The following is a 17860-nucleotide window of genomic DNA, read 5'->3' on the forward strand; positions in this document are numbered from 1 at the left end:
CAAGCAATCTGCATTTTTTTGGTCGGGATCAGTTTCCAACCCCTCTCAAGTGGATTGCCACCAACGTGTCATATCCTCTTTCTCCTCCTCAACCCTTCCTTTTTCCATCTTTACCATTCCACACTCTTAATTTCCTACACATTTAGACCATAAAACAATCTTGAGCATATGTGCAGGAGTGTGTGTAGAGTGAACTGATTCAGTGTAGACAGTGCCTCTTAGTCTGCACACATTTGCTCTAGAAATCTTTAAAAACTTGTGTATGGCCACATTTTTCTGTTGTGTTTGTGTGTGTCCATTCCTTGTGCTGGCCAGGGATCCAGTGACTCTTGTTAAGGTGTCGTCTCCTGTCCTGCAGAGACCAGAGAAATGCATGGGTGTTCTAATCACAGGAACGGCCTGATCGTTACCAAACTCCTTATCAACTATTTATGGAGGACACAGGTGCCAAATGGGGCTCTGTGTGTCCACCAATCCATCTTATGGAGGAGGACAGTAGGTGTCAATGTTGGGAGAAGAAAAAGAGCCCAAGACATGGAGGAATGGTTTGTTGAATTCAGGCGGAACAGAAGAAGAGTTGGTGTCAGCAGCTCAATAGACTGTCTTTCATCAACAGAGGAACCAGTAGAACCCATTCAGATAAGGATAAACTGGATTTTGGAATAATCCATTTCTGGGACTGCTTTGGTGGCATAAAATATCAACAGGGAAGTAAACTGTGGACACACCACCTGAGGAATAGATCATTTTTTGTGTGGATTTGTCAACATGGACCCTCCAACACCCCCTGTAGGCACATTTGATGTGGATGTGGACCTTGGTTTTGCCCTTTTCTTCTTTTTCCTGCTCTGCTTTTTCTTGTTGGTGGCCATCGTCCGCTGTGCTCAGATGGTGCTGGACCCTTACAGTGCTATCTCTGTCACTACACACCAGGAGGAGCAAACAGAGGACTGATGGACCCACACATATCCAGTAAAGGCAGCTCATCCTCCAGAAGGAGAGATGACATCTATCCAAACTCCTCAAATGGGATAACAAAAATCAGTTGCCATGAACCAAAAAAATGTTTTAAAGTTTTTCTTTTGACTGAGTCAGTTTGGTGGAGTTGTGTTTGACATTATTCCAACTTTTATGCAGTTTCTACCTTTTGTACAAAATAAAGAAGCTGCCTACCAGCAGCATCCAACAACTTCAAATCATGTGAGTATGCAATGTAAGTCACACAATGTACTTAAAGCTTAAGTGATGTCTATGCTTACATGGTTAAAGGTATAATTAGACATTGTTAGAAAATCTTCAAACAGATAGCATGTAGTGGATTAAAACTCATTAAAATATTGTTGAAATGTAAAACATCAGCACCCCTCTGCACCATAACATATTTGAGATTTGAGTCATTGTCACCATGTGGTGAAATGTGCAATAGATTCATGCCTGTTCATCTTTTTGTCTTGAAATTTAAAATACCAGTGTTTCATCCAGGTAGGCCTTTCTGGTGTGATAAACAGAAATACCTGCAGGTCCGTAAATTAAATCACTAATACACACAACTTTAACTGCAGAGAAAAGAAAGGCTGACGTGATCTGTTCATCATACCAGAATGTACACTGTGAAAAGCATCTTGATAAAGACAGGCAAATGCCCTCCTTTCCGCACTAATGTGCCACAGATGTTTCAAAGTTCTCAGTGACCTATAATTTAAAGCAGATGTTGGGCCCTTCTCCCAAAATTCTGTCACACAATGTTTTGAAGCTTTTGCACAAACTTTCATGCAAGTTGCTTGTTACTGAACAAATTAAATAACCCCTTGAATTTTTAGTATGTGTCAGCAATTCATCACAGTAGATCATTCAACAGAGGCAGCGTCATCCAGAAACTTCAGAGTGAAGGAAGAGCCAGGAGCGATTACGTCTGTGCACAATGAATCTTCCTCTAAGGCACTGGTTCTCAAAGTGAATAGAGTGAGTGATTACTAATTAACTGTTATTAAAAGTAGTGGACAGGAATAATTCAAAAAGTATTATTATATAAAGTATTGCTTTAGTTTATCTTAATGATTCTTGGAATAAGTCTTGCAAGTTTACATTGTTGTTCATTGTCCTCTTTTTATTTACTTTAATGTTATTTCATGATTTCGTAGCCATGAAATTATACCTGATGCTCCTATGATGAATGAATGAATGAATCATCAGTACTCGACCATCCTCCTTGGTACCATTCAGAAACTCCCAAAATTAGCGATGGTTTGCCAGTTTAATTAATAACTAATGAACTAATTATAGATATCTATACCTGTAGATATCTCACTTCAGTGTATTTTGTGGAAGATAACGTTTGCTCTCAAAGTTCCTTGAGTTATGCATCAGTGTAAATAAAATGTATTTGAAAGGTCGAATTGCTTAATTAATCTCGCCACAGTTATTCTTAATTAAGTCCCACGTGCTTAGTTAATATGTGCCAGACAAATAACTTCTTTTAGAAGTACCGTGCCCTAGGTGAAGAAGAATCTTCACAGACACAGAGAAATAACAATGAGATTGCGGGATCTGGTGTGAGTTTTTTTCTACATTCTTGACCATGCAAGTGTTGGTTACATTACTCTGACACGATGAGAAATTCAGGCGCCTGTCTGTAACGTGTGTACAGCATCGTGTTGTGTGCACGTTTTTTATACCTGAACAATTCGGATGGGCGGAGCTCTCGTTTTTCACAGAACCCAACAGCAAGGAAATAACACCGCCTACTGAGGCGAAGGGATGACCCGCCCTAGACTACCTCTGATTGGCTAGTACTCGTTGCCCCCGTTGGTTGGGTTGCTTAGTTTTGGCGTGAGGAGTGATGATTGGTTATGGTTCGTTCAGGAATATAAAGGTAAGCCAATCAGAAGCAGAGTAGGGCGGGTCATCCATTCGCCACAGTAGCCTCCACAATTTAGCTATGCTGGGATACAAAACATGCACCCCTTGTTGTAGCTAGCCGGTAGCGTTAGCTAGTTAACGTTATATTTAGGAGCAAACAAGATGGAAAGCAGTGAGGGGTGAGTGTTGGGTGTTGTCTCTAAAAGAAGTTGCTGTTTGGTGTGCCTCTAGAGCAACTCCAGAAGACACAATGTTGTTTGTTTTCCCGACACCTGCATCAGTCGGTCAGCAGATAGGACTCTCTCCATGCTAATGTAACGCTAACGAGCTAGCCTGGGCTCACTTGCATCAATCTCCAGTTTGTTGTCGTTTAGCTCCCCTGTTTTCCCGGAACGTGTCTTATAAAAGTGTCAGTGAAGTTATGTTGGGTTAAGTTAACAGATAACTTACTCTGTCAGTCGGCATTAAAAGAAGAAGTTATCCATAGAATTTAACGTCAATTTAACTGGATTTTGGTTTTCAAACTGTCCGTTGTTGTTGTAACCAGCATTAGCATGCTACTCTCCATTCAGACTTTGGCAACAACATTTAACATCAACATTTAGACTGGCCAATTGTTAATTTTAAAGTATATATTGACTATGTGCCAGATCAGTACAGCTCTAACGTTACACATTTTCGCAGCGATTTCTTCTGCTGGACCGTTGCCATCACTCCCTTCGTCTCTGTGCTTTCGTAGCGCTAAACAAAGGAGCTTAAACATATTAAAGTCAGTCTGAAATGCTTTATCATCACACAAATGAGACAGAATCAGCAACACTGCCTAGATAGTGTATCAGTATGCGTTTCCCATGAGTCTATGCAGACATGTAAACAGGTCAGCCTTGTCAGCAGGGTTGGAGTCATCATGATATTGATTGATGATTTGTTGCTATATATCACAATATATTGATATGTATGCTACATCACACATAAGATAATCTAACTGATGATTAAAACACTGTCTCGTGTTTCAGTGTTGTGTATTCAATCAGAACAAACTCTTTGAATGTGTTAAATCTTAAGCAACAGATTTTGTTATGTGGCCAGCACACTATCTCATTTGCATCCAAGGAGGGTTGAATTGGACCTGGTTGTAAATACATCTCGTCCAAGGTGCTTCTTTCATTTTAACTGACTGCGTCATCTTTAACTTTATCCCCTCTGGAAATCAGATCATCTTTTATTTGCTTACTATTTACAGTTACAGAAACTTTGACCAGTGGTTCCCAGACTTTTGCATGCCACTGTGATTATGAGTGAGAGCCCAAAAATTCACATGCAGATATCTAAAATGATGTTTAATGTCCTGTTTCTGTTTTTTTTTCCTCCTCAGAATGGAGGTGGATGGCTGGGACCCCAGTCTGGAGGAAGAGCTAGGCATTTCTCTGGATGAACTGAAGAAGTGGATTGAAGATGCTGTGGAGAACAGCGAGATCATACAGAAGAAAAAGGCTCAGTTGACAGAGCTTGAGGAATGGGTTGAGCAGAAAGAAGAAGAGGAGGCGAAGACGGAGATGCTTCTCAAAGATGCCCAAAAGTAAGTAGACTTTAAACTGTAACCAAAGTCTATTTTATTTATTTAGAGTGATGTGGTTTTAGTCAATATACAGTATTTTTACAAGCATGCATCTCTGCTCTATTTCAGTGTTGATTTATTTTGTATATCTGATTAGTTCCTTGCATTGGTCCTGTGTCACTAATTGTGCTTCATTTTCGTGAATGTACACCTTTTGAACGATTCAACGCAGCATGAGCCTTTTTCTAACATTAGACTGTTTGATAAAACTTGAAACATGCATTCACACGTATGGTCTATAAAGTTAACAGATCTTATGTTTAGAATTGTGCCTCAAATCATGATGTTGTGGATTATTGTGTAGAAGTCAGCTGTTTCATTTAGCTACTGCATAACAGCAAAACGTAGCAGGTAGCGCTGACAAAGCAATAACTTGAAGATTGAAAGATGGATTCTTGTCTTTGTGGTATCATAATCTTCTGAATCCACCTGTCTCACAAGGTATGGTAGGTATGGCTCTAAAATAAAACCTTGAATTGGCAGTCAGGTGTGACTGAATGAATGTAGTGGGCCATTTACAACCTGCGTACTGTCCATCCCCTGGACAGGATTGGTGCATCCCTAGTTGTACTGTACTTGTTTGTGTCTGACAGTCTCATATTTTTTTCTCCCCATTCTTCCTCAGATCCATATTGGAGTGTGAGAAACTGGTAAAGGCAACTTACCATAGGAACGGTCTTGTTTATCATGAGAGCAGCTCAGAGGATGAGGGGGGTATGGGAGGCGTGTTGTCCTCTGAGGTCATCGAGATAGATGATGATGACGACGATGACGTCATCGCTGTTGGCTGTTGTAAGTCAGTTACCCTCTCATGAGAAAAGTTACTTTTGTTACTGCTCCAACATGAAAACAGTCAGATTATTAAATATCTGCTCCTCTTCTTTACTTCACAATGTTTTAGTGGTTCCTCCAAAGAAGCCTGTTGCTCCTTCCAAAGATCCTGTGGTGAGAACAATAATTATTATGTTTATTCATATTTACACTAAATTGCCAAATGTTTGTTGTGGGCTGGTCAGAGGGGGAGTTTAGATGTGCTGAATTATTGTTTACTTACTGTTTTTGTGTGTTTCTGAAGCTCAAAATCTCTTCCTAGACTTGTCTGCTTTAATCCTGAGTTGTTTGAAAACTTTGTCAACTTTATCCATTATCTTACCATTATCTGAAATTACTAATAAATACTATAGATTGCCTTCTATAAATGACGTAGCCTCTGGGCCAATCAAAACAACATGTCTCCTTTTATCCTTTAATTGTAACACCTATCTTGTGGTGAATCATGTACCCTACTTTGTCAAAAACCTTTGATATCTCAAGGTATTATGCATATTATTATGTTATTTTAGACAAGTAAATAATTTGTGGAAATGTTGATATGCGAATATTGTAGGTTTTACAGCAAACATTGATGAGGGGAAAAAGTGCTCAGTGGGTGCAGATGATGATATGTGTCCTGTTTGTTTTGACAGATAAAAGATGCCTTCTCAGCTCTACAGAAAACCTCACAGCAGGTGCAGAAATTGGTCCAAATGGTCAGCAAGCATTCATCAGGTGCTCCATTGCTTCGATCTCCAGCACAGACTCCATCCCAGTCAGGTGAGCACACAGACCTAAATTTAGGTTATGTTGCATCTCTATCCACTGTATCTTATCTCTAAACATTTGTCTGGCTTTTCTACCCGGCAGGTATTCAGGGTTCAGTACCAGCAGTGTTTGTATCCCAGGTTCCATCTCAGTCCATGACGCAACCAAACCCAAACATGACAGAAGATGAGCTCAGAGTCGGGATGAGCATTCTGGGAAAGAAACGTACCAAGACCTGGCACAGAGGCACCCTTGTTGCGATCAGCCCTGTTGGTGTGTTACCAGAACATATTGTTTTTCTTTTAGGGTGTTAAATATTCAACATTTAAAGTTTCCTGTATATATTAGAATTTATTAAATGGTTTCTATGCTTGATTTTTCCTGATCTCCCATCCGTAATGCAACAAACCCTCTGTCTATATTCAGGAAACGGTATATTCAAGTATAAAGTGAAGTTCGATAAAGGAAAGAGTCTGCTGTCTGGAAATCACGTGGCTTTCGACTATAACCCCACCCTGGAGATTCTGTATGTCGGAGCTCGTGTAGTTGCCAAGTACAAGGATGGCAACCTGGTGTGGCTCTATGCTGGAATAGTAGCAGAGATGCCCAATAACAAGAACCGCATGAGGTAAAGCTAAAAAAATAAAACTAAAGAGTGTGTGCTGTCAACAAATACTTAAACATTTTTTGTACCTTACATTGTGTTGTTAAAGAATTACAACCAAGTATGCAGTAATTTGGACTTTTTACACTTAAACAAACATGTCAGTGCTCACTGGTGGACAAACTATGTACTAGAGATGCTGTACATAAATAATTTCTGATATACCTGTAACAAATGAATAGATCAGGCTCTAGCCAGTATCTTTTGTTGTATGTGTTTCAGGTTTTTGATATTTTTTGATGATGGCTATGCTTCATATGTGACACTACCTGAGCTCTACCCAGTTTGTCGACCATGTAAGTGCCATTTTCTATTTTCTCCTTCTCTCTTGTAATTTGTAAATACTAGTTGATTTGACTCATTATGCAGCTGCAAAAATAGTTGGCTAAATGCTGAGTTGAATTGGTTGGTTGTAGTTTTTTGGGAGGGTCAGTGTGTGGTAAAACAGTAATGTTATTTTTGTTTTCATAGTGAAGCGGACCTGGGAGGACATAGAGGACGCATCGTGTCGAGACTTCATTGAGGAGTACATCACTGCCTATCCCAGCAGGCCTATGGTGCTCCTAAAAGTCGGACAGATAATCAAGACAGAGTGGGAGGGAACCTGGTGGAAGAGCAAAGTGGAGGAAGTGGATGGAAGCTTGGTCAAGATCCTCTTTTTGGTATGTTGGTGTAAAACTTGAGAGGAAAAAAAAAATCACCTTGTTAGACAGCTGTCAAAAGAACGGAAGGGTTCATGTTCATTATCCAGTATCCACAGCAGTTTTAATGAATGTGCCGATTTGTCAGTGCAGCATTTGACAAAGAGTAAACTTCTTGTGTTGGTTTGTGTTGATCAGGATGATAAGAGAAGTGAGTGGATCTATAGAGGCTCCACCAGGTTGGAGCCTATGTTCAACCTGAAGATGACCACCGCCAACACCCAGGAGAAGAAGCTGGCTGGCCAGCAGAGGACGCGACCTAACATGGGCAAGTGACACACTCATACCTGCATGTGCATTTATATTTGTGCCTAATTTTAATCCTGTCTGAGAGATTTATTTCAACTTTGACACTGGTCAAATCTGTCAAACTTTCAGCCTCTGTGACTTGGGGATATAAAGCAAGAAAGTATTACAATTTTCACTTCTCACTGTCCGTTTCAATCTCCAGGGGCGTTGAGGAGTAAAGGCCCAGTAGTTCAATACACCAGTGATGGACATGTTGGAGCCTCTCCCATCAAAACACCACAGGCCTCACCCAGCCAGCCTTCACAGATACCACAACATCCACAGCGTCCTCAGACCCAACAGACTCAACAAACCCAACAGACCCAACAAACCCAACAGACTCAACAAACCCAACAAACCCAACAAGCCCAACAAGCCCAACAAGCCCAGCAAACCCAACAAGCCCAACAAACCCTTCAGCCTCTGCAGCCCTCACAATCTCCACGTGTTGAGTAAGTGATGTTTACTGAACTTCTAGCACTACTGAACGTGTTTATCAGCAAACAAAAGCTGAAACTGAGGAAGAAACTACCCTTTGGGGGAACAGTCTCTTGCATGCAATCAAAGTACCTGAGGGCAGCCTTGTCAGAGTGAGATCAGAGTCTTCTTATGACCCAGTTGGAGCTTTGTCATTGGTCTTACAGAAAATCTGAACAGTGACAAAAACTAGCACTGAGAAGAGATTCCCCTTACAAGAATGGGAGAAAAGTCTGTCATCCATGTGATACGGCACTGACACAGCTGTTATCTTTTCCATTTTTAATACATAATCAGGAATTAAATGCATTTTGTTGGTTCTTTGCTGCCCACTATGTTGAAAGAAAGTGAAAATTCATCTGAGTTTCATTTAAAGAAGGGTGTGAACTTCACACCCTCTGAAAATCTTGTTTTTGCCGACCTCCAGTGGTTCAACGTCTCATCTTGCTGCTGTGATGTAGCGGTGTGCTCCAGGACCCTGTGACATCAGTGTTGGGTGTGGCAACAGGTGCAACAAATAACATACATAACATGACCACACCTAACCTTAGTGATGCTTGCTGTTGTCAGAGATGAAACAGGCTCTTTTAGGGCACAAAAACACTGCTTTTCAACCTGGTGTTGAGTTACTCTTTAGCACGTGCATAAAGCTGCATTGATCAACACTTTTGGCCACATGGGGGCAGCACAACAAGCCAAAACCACAACAAGTTGTAAAGGCAAACCATAGATTGTATGTATATGGACATAGTCTCCATGACATCATCCAGAGGTTTCTGAAGAGCCACTGTTAAGCTCAATGACAGTGGCTCTGGTGGTTGCCATCTTGGCAGTGTGTGACTCCGCCAAGCTCCAGGTTAATCTAAAAATGTGCAGGTGGACTGTGGGTGGAGCTGAGGTGGGCTGAATCAATCCTGGTTGGTGAAATGTAGCAGCTAGCTGTCACTCATAGCGGCCATGCTCATAATTATGCACATCTTTTAGCCTCAGTGTAATTCAAACAAGTGAGTAGTATATAAATTTACCCGCTGTATCGTTGACATGAGCAAGGGAATGAGCTATAGAGACCAAAACCATTTTTGTACCAGGCTGTTACCATATTTATTTCTGCTGTAAAGTTGGGCATTTTAGCACAGCAGTCTATACGGATTGACTCCCTTTTGGAGCCAGCCTCAAGTGGTTGTTCAAGGAACTGCAGTTTCTGGCACTTCATGGCTTCATGACGCCTTTTTCAACTGAGGAGTTTGAGGCTTGAGGCATACTTGTTGGCAAACAATTGCCTATTTACATGTTTGACACACATTAACAGACACAGCCACATTAGTATTCATTTGGAGTTGATCTGGTGACAATATTCACTCTTTTAGCTTTGTCATCTCCACCAACCCCTGATCAAAAACAATGAGCTGATGCAAAAAGCCTGTGTTGAGCTTTGGGGAAAAGTAAAATCAAGTGATAAGTCTCTGTGGGCTTGTCGCTGTAAGCAACAACTTTCACATTATACATGATTTTTCATGCTTTGGTAATCTAATGTAAACATTGACAATTTTTATACTGACTCATATTTCTGTCCTCGCTGTTTTCAAGTAATAAACATCAGATGGCAAAGAAGAGTACTTCTCCATTTGTCCCTGGGGTGGGAGGCACTCATGCCTCGAAAGTCATGCAGGCTCTTTCTTCCAGTCCCGGTAACCTCTCGGGGTGAGTCCACCTGCTAGTTTGGTCTAATCAGTTGTGACACAGAAAAAAAGAAGAGTGCTTTTAAAAGTGATTTCATTCTAAACATTTGATATTTTTAAATGTAACTGGTCTTTTTCTCATCGTCTCTTGTCTGTCAATCCATAGTGGAAGAATGTTGAATGCCCAAAATACCGCTGTGGCCACTTTCACGCAGTCGTTTCAGAGGCAGATGCCCTCTCTGGTTCCAGCCCCACCTCCTATCACCCACGCGATGGCCACCATTCCACATCAGCCCGCGTACCGTGCTCCGACGGACCGCATCTTCTACCTGGCACACACTTGCCAGCCAGCTTGTCTGAATCGCGTCCGACCTGCAAAATCAGACATGCACCGAGGAAAAAACCCCCTTCTCACACCTTTACTGTACGATTTCAGACGCATGACCGGACGACGCAAAGTCAATCGCAAGGTAATTTTAAAGGAAGAGTAGATGAATTGAGAAGTAGATATATGAAAAACTTAGCTAGCTTTTTTGTTTAATTTTCCCTCCTTTCAGTTAGATGGAATTGTACAACTCTTGTTTTCGTGTCCACCCCTCAGATGTCCTTCCATGTGATCTACAAGGCTCCATGTGGTCTTTGCCTACGTAACATGGCAGAGATCCAGCACTACCTCTTTCAGACGCGCTGTGACTTTATATTCTTAGAGATGTTCTGTCTGGACCCCTACGTGCTCGTGGACCGGCCCTTCCAGCCACAGAGGCCATTCTATTACATTCCCGACATCACTGGTGGAAAGGAAGACATCCCACTCTCCTGTGTCAATGAGATTGATTCCACCCCACCTCCTAAAGTAGCTTACAGTAAGAATTACCTTGAAATGGTAACAAACGAGAGAATAATTGGGTCCTGTGCCAGGTTTATTTTTTATTTGTATAGCACCTTGCAAAACACGGGTACACAGTGCTTTACAGAACAAGATTAAAAAAAAAAGTACACACAGTCAAAATAAAAACATATAAAGTCACATACATTCAAGATAAAAACAACAGATTTTACTACACAATGAATACAAACATCAAGCATAAGACCTGATAAAACAATAACAACACATAAACAGCTGAATTTTAAATGGGGTGGAGATAGGAGACAGCCTTTTGGCTGATTCCCAAATACAGGGAGTTACAATAATGCAAACATAAGGAGATGAAGGAATGGAAGATAACAAAAATCTAACGTTTGCAATTTTACTTTTAGTTACACAAAGCAAGTTTGTACTGCCTGGTGATTTATATGTCAAAGTAAAACTCAGTGTCAAAGATCTCACCCAAAATGTGTGGGCAGTGCTTGGCATTGGAGGACAGGTCAAGATCCTTTTCAAGTCACAGGTCAGGTTTTGATGGCAGAATAACAGCACCTCAGAATTGGACTAATTGAGTCAGAGGAAGTTTTGTGACATCCAAAATTTAATATCAGAACAAGGCAAAACATTAGAAAATGTGTCTGTATTGCTACCAGTGAGCGAAACATTAAGTTGCAAGTCATCTGCATAACAGTGGAAATTGATATTATACCTACAGATTATTTGACCCAAAGTAAGCATATAATTAGAAATTGTATAGGACCAAGAATTGACCCTTGGGGAACACCCAAGAGAGGGGGCTGGGGATGAGGAGAATTCTCCCATCACAGCAGAGAAAGATCAGTCAGAGAGGTAGGAGCGAATAGCTGGAATGAAAAAAAACATGTCATTGATATTTGTTTTTTTCATTGATATAAGACGCCCTAGTTGCTCATCTGTATATTTATGTTATTTGTTTATTTCTGCCTTAGGTTTCAGAGAGCTATTTTTATAAGCCTTTCACTGACCACTTCACCTGCAGTTATGTGCAAAAAGCAATAAAAATACATAAGAATGATGACTGATCGCAGCTGCCTTTTGCTGCCCCAACCTTCTATGAAAAATCCCTGTGGAATCCATTATTGCAGAGAGACTAATAGATCCTCCTCTCCTTAAGGTAAAGAACGTATTCCTGAAGACGGAGTATTCATCAACACCAGTTCAGACTTCCTGGTTGGGTGTGACTGCACTGATGGCTGTCGAGACAAGTCAGTGAAATTTCTCAGCCTTGGCTCTCCATATTTCACCTGACTCGCACTGTTAGTATTCTGAACACATCTTTATGTTTTAATTACAGGTCCAAATGCTCTTGCCACCAGCTGACTCTTCAGGCGACAGGTTGTACACCGGGTGGACAGATCAACCCAAATGCTGGATTTTTACACAAACGATTAGAGGAGTGCCTCCCCACAGGGTCAGACATTTTAGACACACCAAAGCACATCCCACTTGTGGCGTACTCAGAAAGACTGACTCGCTCTCACCCCTCATAACCTCATATGACGATAATTACTGCAGCAGCTAATTTGCCTAGTCTCAGAGGCCATTATCTGCCCTGCTCTCTCTTTCTCAGGATCTACGAGTGTAATAAGCGGTGCAAATGCTGTGCTCAAATGTGCACCAACCGCTTGGTGCAGCACGGCCTGCAGGTGCGTCTCCAGCTCTTCAAGACCCAGAATAAAGGCTGGGGCATCCGGTGTCTGGATGACGTAGCCAAGGGCTCTTTTGTCTGCATCTATGCTGGTGAGGAAAGGGAACAGTGGTGATGGAAAATGGGCGTGCATTTAGACATCTTCATCAGTTTGTTACAGTAAAACAACAGGTGGCTGCAAAGTGACCCCCCCCCCCCTCCTTTTGTCCACTTTGCCAGGTAAAATCTTGACGGACGACTTTGCTGACAAAGAAGGTCTAGAGATGGGCGACGAGTATTTCGCTAATCTGGACCACATAGAGAGTGTGGAGAACTTCAAGGAGGGCTATGAGAGCGAGGCTCACTGTTCAGACAGTGAGGGGAGTGGTGTGGATGTGTCGAGGATAAAAATCCAACCATCTGCTCTAGTATCATCTCACCCTGTGGGACGACCGCCCAAGAAGGGTGAGTCCAAGTCCAAAGGCGAGAAATAATGTGGTCCCTAATGGACGGTGATGTTTGTGCTACCTTTCTCCTTCTCCATATGGTTTTTCATGTTTATGCCAACAAAACTGTGGCCAGAGCCATTGTTTTTTTCAGGTTGTCCATTGCACTCTGTTGAAAATGATATCTCAGGCACGCCATGAGGGAATTTCAGCAAATTTTGCTCAAACAGTCACTTGGACTCTTGGACCTCACAAAACACATTTTTTAACCGGACTCAAGAATTCATGCACTAATTCTAGCAATTTTCTTATAATGATGAAGAGATGACATTTTATATCCAAAAGGTGAAAGGTCAGCTTTACTATGATATTTCATAATGTTGAGCAAAAACCATATGTCACGTTTGTTCAGACACTGAATTGGTGACACGAATCTTGGGTGTCCTCCTTGAAACTGTTTGTGATTGTACAGATCTTCTGTGCTGCAGGGTTGAGGATGTATTTTACAATTTGTAACTTCTTTGAAACAACATCAGTATTTGAAGCATTGTGGTCCACCACAAGCTCATTGGTTTTGCTGATATTGAGCTTCAGGTGATTGTCGTTGCATAGTCTCTAACTGAAGACAGCATGTCAATACAGTAATAACTTCACTTTTGCCCCTTCACTACATATGTAATCCACGTCTGTACAGACATGAATGTAAACTGAAACTTGACTGGTTGGCGAGGCATACAACCACGAGATAGTCATTTTATTTTGTTTTTTTCTCTCCTTTTTACTGCTCCAGCCCGAAGTCCAAGCTCATCGGGGGACAGCAACGATGATGATGACAAGGATTCAAAGAGTGAAGATGAAAGTGACAGTTCAGACGACACGTTTGTGAAGGAAAACTACTACAGCTCCAGCTCTGTGTGGAGGAGTTACACCACACGTGGGCAGGTCAAGGGCAACAAGGAAGGTGAGCTGGTGGCCTCTTTAGGTGAATTTGTTTCTCAGAGAAATACGCTGCCGGTGTTCAGATTTTCTTCAAAGGAATAGTTCAACATTTCTATAAAATGTGCTTTTTCGACAGATATGTTAAATTATCATCTCGTTTGTTAAGTAAAGATATAGTCCAGCATATAACCCCCCCCAAAAAACAGCAACTTTTAAGATATTATATGTTGATTAGTGGGCTTCAGAGGTGCTGGAAGGTGGATTTTGTTACCTTTGGACAGAACCAGGCTAACTGTTACCTTGTATTTGATAATGAAAATATTTTTTTGCCCTAATCTGAAATCCATTAGTGTTAGAGCAAAGGGCCAAATTTGGTGACTTTGAGGTTGAGCTGAAGGTTCTGTCTTGACATTGTACTATATCTTTCTTTCTCTGTGCGGCTCTTATTATACAGGAATATCTACTACATTCATTTTGTGAGTTCATTGAGTGCAAGATTGCTGTTTTGTCTTTCACACACCTCTCTCCTTTCTGCTCCAGGGAGCCAAGACAGTAAAGATGGACTGAGCACGTCAGCCAAAGGAAACGATAGCGAGAAGCCACCGTCCATGCCAGTGGAGATGGGGAAAAGCAAAGTGGCTTCCTGGCTTACCAGCCAGGGGCTGAAGAAGGTGAGTGCAGAGGAGACAAAGTAAGAATAATGTTTCAGGGAACGGAGCTCTGTGTGCAAAGACTTGTCTTACTTTAATCCTATCTTATCTTAGATATATCATCTTTTGTGAGAGGATGGATGGTAAAAGGTGCCTCTTATTTTAGGACATGTTGTACCATGATTTTCTCACACATTGATAAATAAGCCTTCTTTTTCTGTTTTCCATCACAGGAATCCGGAGACAGTAAGAGGTATGTTGGATTTAACCAAATATGCTTAAATTAATATTTAATTTATCCTAATTTTGAACATGTAATGTTACAGCAATTCAACAATTTTGTGAACAATAATACCCCCTGAAATTAGATTTTTGTTATGATTGATGTTTCTTGCAGTCAAGTGAAGACAGAAACAGGAAAGAAGCAGGATGTGATGACTCTGTCTGACAGTGATGATGTTCAGACCATCAGCTCTGGATCTGACGACAACAAGGAGAGAGAGAAAGTCACCGCGGGTAAGAAGAGCCACTTGAATTAACACTGATAGTGTGGTGTGATGGCTGGGCTTCTCAAAGTTCAGACGGACTGAGGTCTGGAATGGCAAGTCAATCCATAACTCAGTGAGCATTAACTGATGGTCTGCGGGCCACATCAGTCCTGCAATTTATTAATGAATTGAGAAAATGCCTCATCTATTACTCACTGTTGGAAGAGGTCCAGTCCATCCTGAGAGTGATCATTGACTCCTGACAACGAGCCAAGAAGTCCATAATTGAAAGTTCACACACTCTACAAAAACAGATTATTCTCCAACTCCAGCCTCTCTACTTATGGATCTACCATCAAACTGCTCATATCCCAGGCTGATCCTGTTGTATTGAGTCTCAAACTCAGTATTTTTGTTTGCTTCCTGGGGTCCCGAAGAGGAGTAAGTGGTTCACTCACAGTATTGACCACTGACTGCCTCCTGGGTGGAGGTCCGAGAACATGTTCTAGTTCAGTATCTAGTTGTCATTGTGGAGTTTACATGTTTTTAGGAGTCTGTTCACACTGATGGAGGCACATAAAATGGTTTCGTGCCGGCCCAATCACAAGAGATGGGATGTTAATTAATTGATATAATGATCCTGTTGCTGCTGTTCCGGCTCAGGTGTGACTAAGAAGCAGGTAGCAGTGAAATCTACTCGAGGCATCGCCCTGAAGACCAGCCACGGGATGATGGTAAAAACAGGTGCACCAGGAGGTGGGGGAGGGCCAGGAGGTCAGGGAGGAAAAGCAGGACAGCAGGGACAGACTGGAGGAGGCGGGGACAACGCTCCCAAAAACACTCGCTTGTTCTTTGACGGCGAGGAGTCCTGCTACATCATTGATGCCAAGTTGGAAGGAAACCTTGGGCGTTACCTCAATGTAAGTGTGTAATCTACAGGATTTCAGTATGTAACCATTTCATGACACTTCAATAATTTCTGTTCCTACATATTTATCTTTTACTTTGTCATCTCTGTCTCCTCTCTGTATTACAGCACAGCTGTAGTCCTAACCTTTTCGTCCAGAATGTGTTTGTGGACACACATGACCTGCGGTTTCCCTGGGTAGCGTTCTTTGCCAGCAAGTGAGTGTTGAAGCAAGTTTTAAGTACGTCACAGATCCTGGTATGGCAGCAATGGTTGCTTGCGAAACTCAGGAACCTCAGGAGAATGATGTGAGGCTTCATGGGGTGTACAGACTGGAAAATAACACAATGCGTTGCGGTGGTGGGGCCTTGATATTTGAGGTATCAGTGAGACACCATCACCACTCTCACGACCTGCTCTGCACCAGACAGCAGACACTGTCAGCTACAGCTCCCCCCTTTTTTAATGTCGGGGGGATGGGAAATTTAAGATACTTATTAAGTGGTCACACACCACAATTAATGTGAAGAATGACTGAAGTGCATACTCCCAGTGCTCTGTTACAGTGATCCCAAGGTATACACAAAAAATGTCCAACCAACTCACTGTTTTTGGTGTTTTTAATTGTTCCCAGATTTAAAACTTAGATTCCAGATTCTCCACCCTATAAATGACTCACACTTTTGGAGCACACACAACTTGAGATGAATGAAAAATGCCCAGAGTGCGGGTGCATCAGTGACAAAGATAATAAATATCTGGAAACAAATACACTAACATTCAACAAGTCTAAGCCTTTGAAGTTCCCTTTACAAAAGACAGCAGCTGTGAAGATGAGGTCAAAGGTGAGATTATGACAGGTTTTTATAGCTGCAGATATGACTGAGTTCATTTTATGTGTTTTTTTCCAATTCAAATTAGGTTTATTGACATGACCATAATTATGTACAGCATTTTAATTCCCAAAACATATGAATCCCACAGCAGTGCCTTCACTGAAATATATAAGGCTGCTGTGATTTTTTTTTTTTTCCATACGGTGTTGTCTGTCTTAACCCGGCCTTCAGGTGGCACTCCTGTGTCATCTTAAGACTCACTGATGGGTTTTATAGAAATTAGAGTAGAATGTTTGCACATCAGTATGTGAACGTATCTCATCATAATGCTGTGATGTTCAGTCCAAAACTAGGCCTGAATGAGCACTATTTTCAGGGCTCAGCAGCCACTCATCTGCATCACAATAATTGTCTCTGTGGCTCCCGCAGTTCTTCTGTAGTCCAGCTATTACTCTTTCCAGGACTAATCAATGCAGTACATTGGCTTTATGCTAACACCGATTAGCTCTTGTCCTGCACTCACTTGCCTGCTTGTGTCCTCGATCAGGCGGATCCGGGCCGGCACAGAGCTGACCTGGGACTACAACTATGAGGTGGGCAGCGTGGAGGGGAAGGTGCTGCTCTGCTGCTGTGGATCCACTGAGTGCAGAGGAAGACTGCTGTGATCTGCAGCCGTCATGGACTTCACTCCCTCTGCTGTGTCTGTAGGAGAACCTGGAGGAGCCCTTGCAACGCTATCACCTTGTGTTTTGTTCTATTCTCAGTTGAACATGAATTTTATTACAGCTGTTTTGTTGCCTTTATTTTATATGACCGTGTTTCCTGATTTTCTCCCATTTTGTCCATCACATCCTTCTTTACATCTGAATAAAATACAGTTTTCTTTAAGGAATCAAAGCTCCTGGATCTGCTCTTTTGACAAGGTGAAACAGTTTAATTATTATGGGAAAAATTAGATATTTTATGTAACTAAAACATCTGGAAAATAAATAATTTACTATGCAGAGGCAGTTTACAGTTTGAGAGTGTGTTGGACTAAAAAATGACATATATTTGATCTATTCTCGTAAATAAAATGTACTGTAGGTTTCTGCAGGAAACTATTGGGTAAAAGCCCGCAGAGGGACTGACCAATCGGCTTTTCTCTAACAAACAAAACAAACCTCCGTCTCACAGAAGACAGTGGAGAAAAATCC

General features: G+C 41.6%; 2 protein-coding genes across 2 annotated transcripts; both read left to right on the forward strand.

Moving 5' to 3' along the window:
• The first annotated feature begins 768 nt into the window (after window positions 1–768).
• Window positions 769–954, forward strand: LOC121611060 (cortexin domain-containing 1-like). Its single transcript, XM_041943439.1, has one exon. It carries the CDS (start codon window positions 769–771, stop codon window positions 952–954), a length of 186 nt encoding a protein of 61 aa, XP_041799373.1.
• Window positions 955–2941: 1987 nt separating this feature from the next.
• On the forward strand, window positions 2942–17546 carry setdb1b (SET domain bifurcated histone lysine methyltransferase 1b). Its single transcript, XM_041942269.1, has 25 exons — window positions 2942–3038; window positions 4235–4438; window positions 5103–5269; window positions 5379–5422; window positions 5944–6070; window positions 6161–6331; window positions 6485–6686; window positions 6945–7018; window positions 7194–7384; window positions 7562–7691; window positions 7875–8163; window positions 9776–9889; window positions 10034–10337; window positions 10469–10730; window positions 11886–11976; window positions 12066–12182; window positions 12342–12511; window positions 12639–12863; window positions 13635–13805; window positions 14324–14454; window positions 14667–14686; window positions 14831–14949; window positions 15585–15841; window positions 15958–16046; window positions 17212–17546. The coding sequence occupies exons 1-25, from the start codon at window positions 3022–3024 to the stop codon at window positions 17327–17329; spliced, it is 3804 nt and encodes a 1267-aa protein (XP_041798203.1). The 5' UTR covers window positions 2942–3021; the 3' UTR covers window positions 17330–17546.
• The last annotated feature ends 314 nt before the right edge of the window (window positions 17547–17860 follow it).

Source organism: Chelmon rostratus, chromosome 8, assembly GCF_017976325.1.
Source record: "Chelmon rostratus isolate fCheRos1 chromosome 8, fCheRos1.pri, whole genome shotgun sequence".
NCBI classification, from domain to species: Eukaryota; Metazoa; Chordata; class Actinopteri; order Chaetodontiformes; family Chaetodontidae; genus Chelmon; species Chelmon rostratus.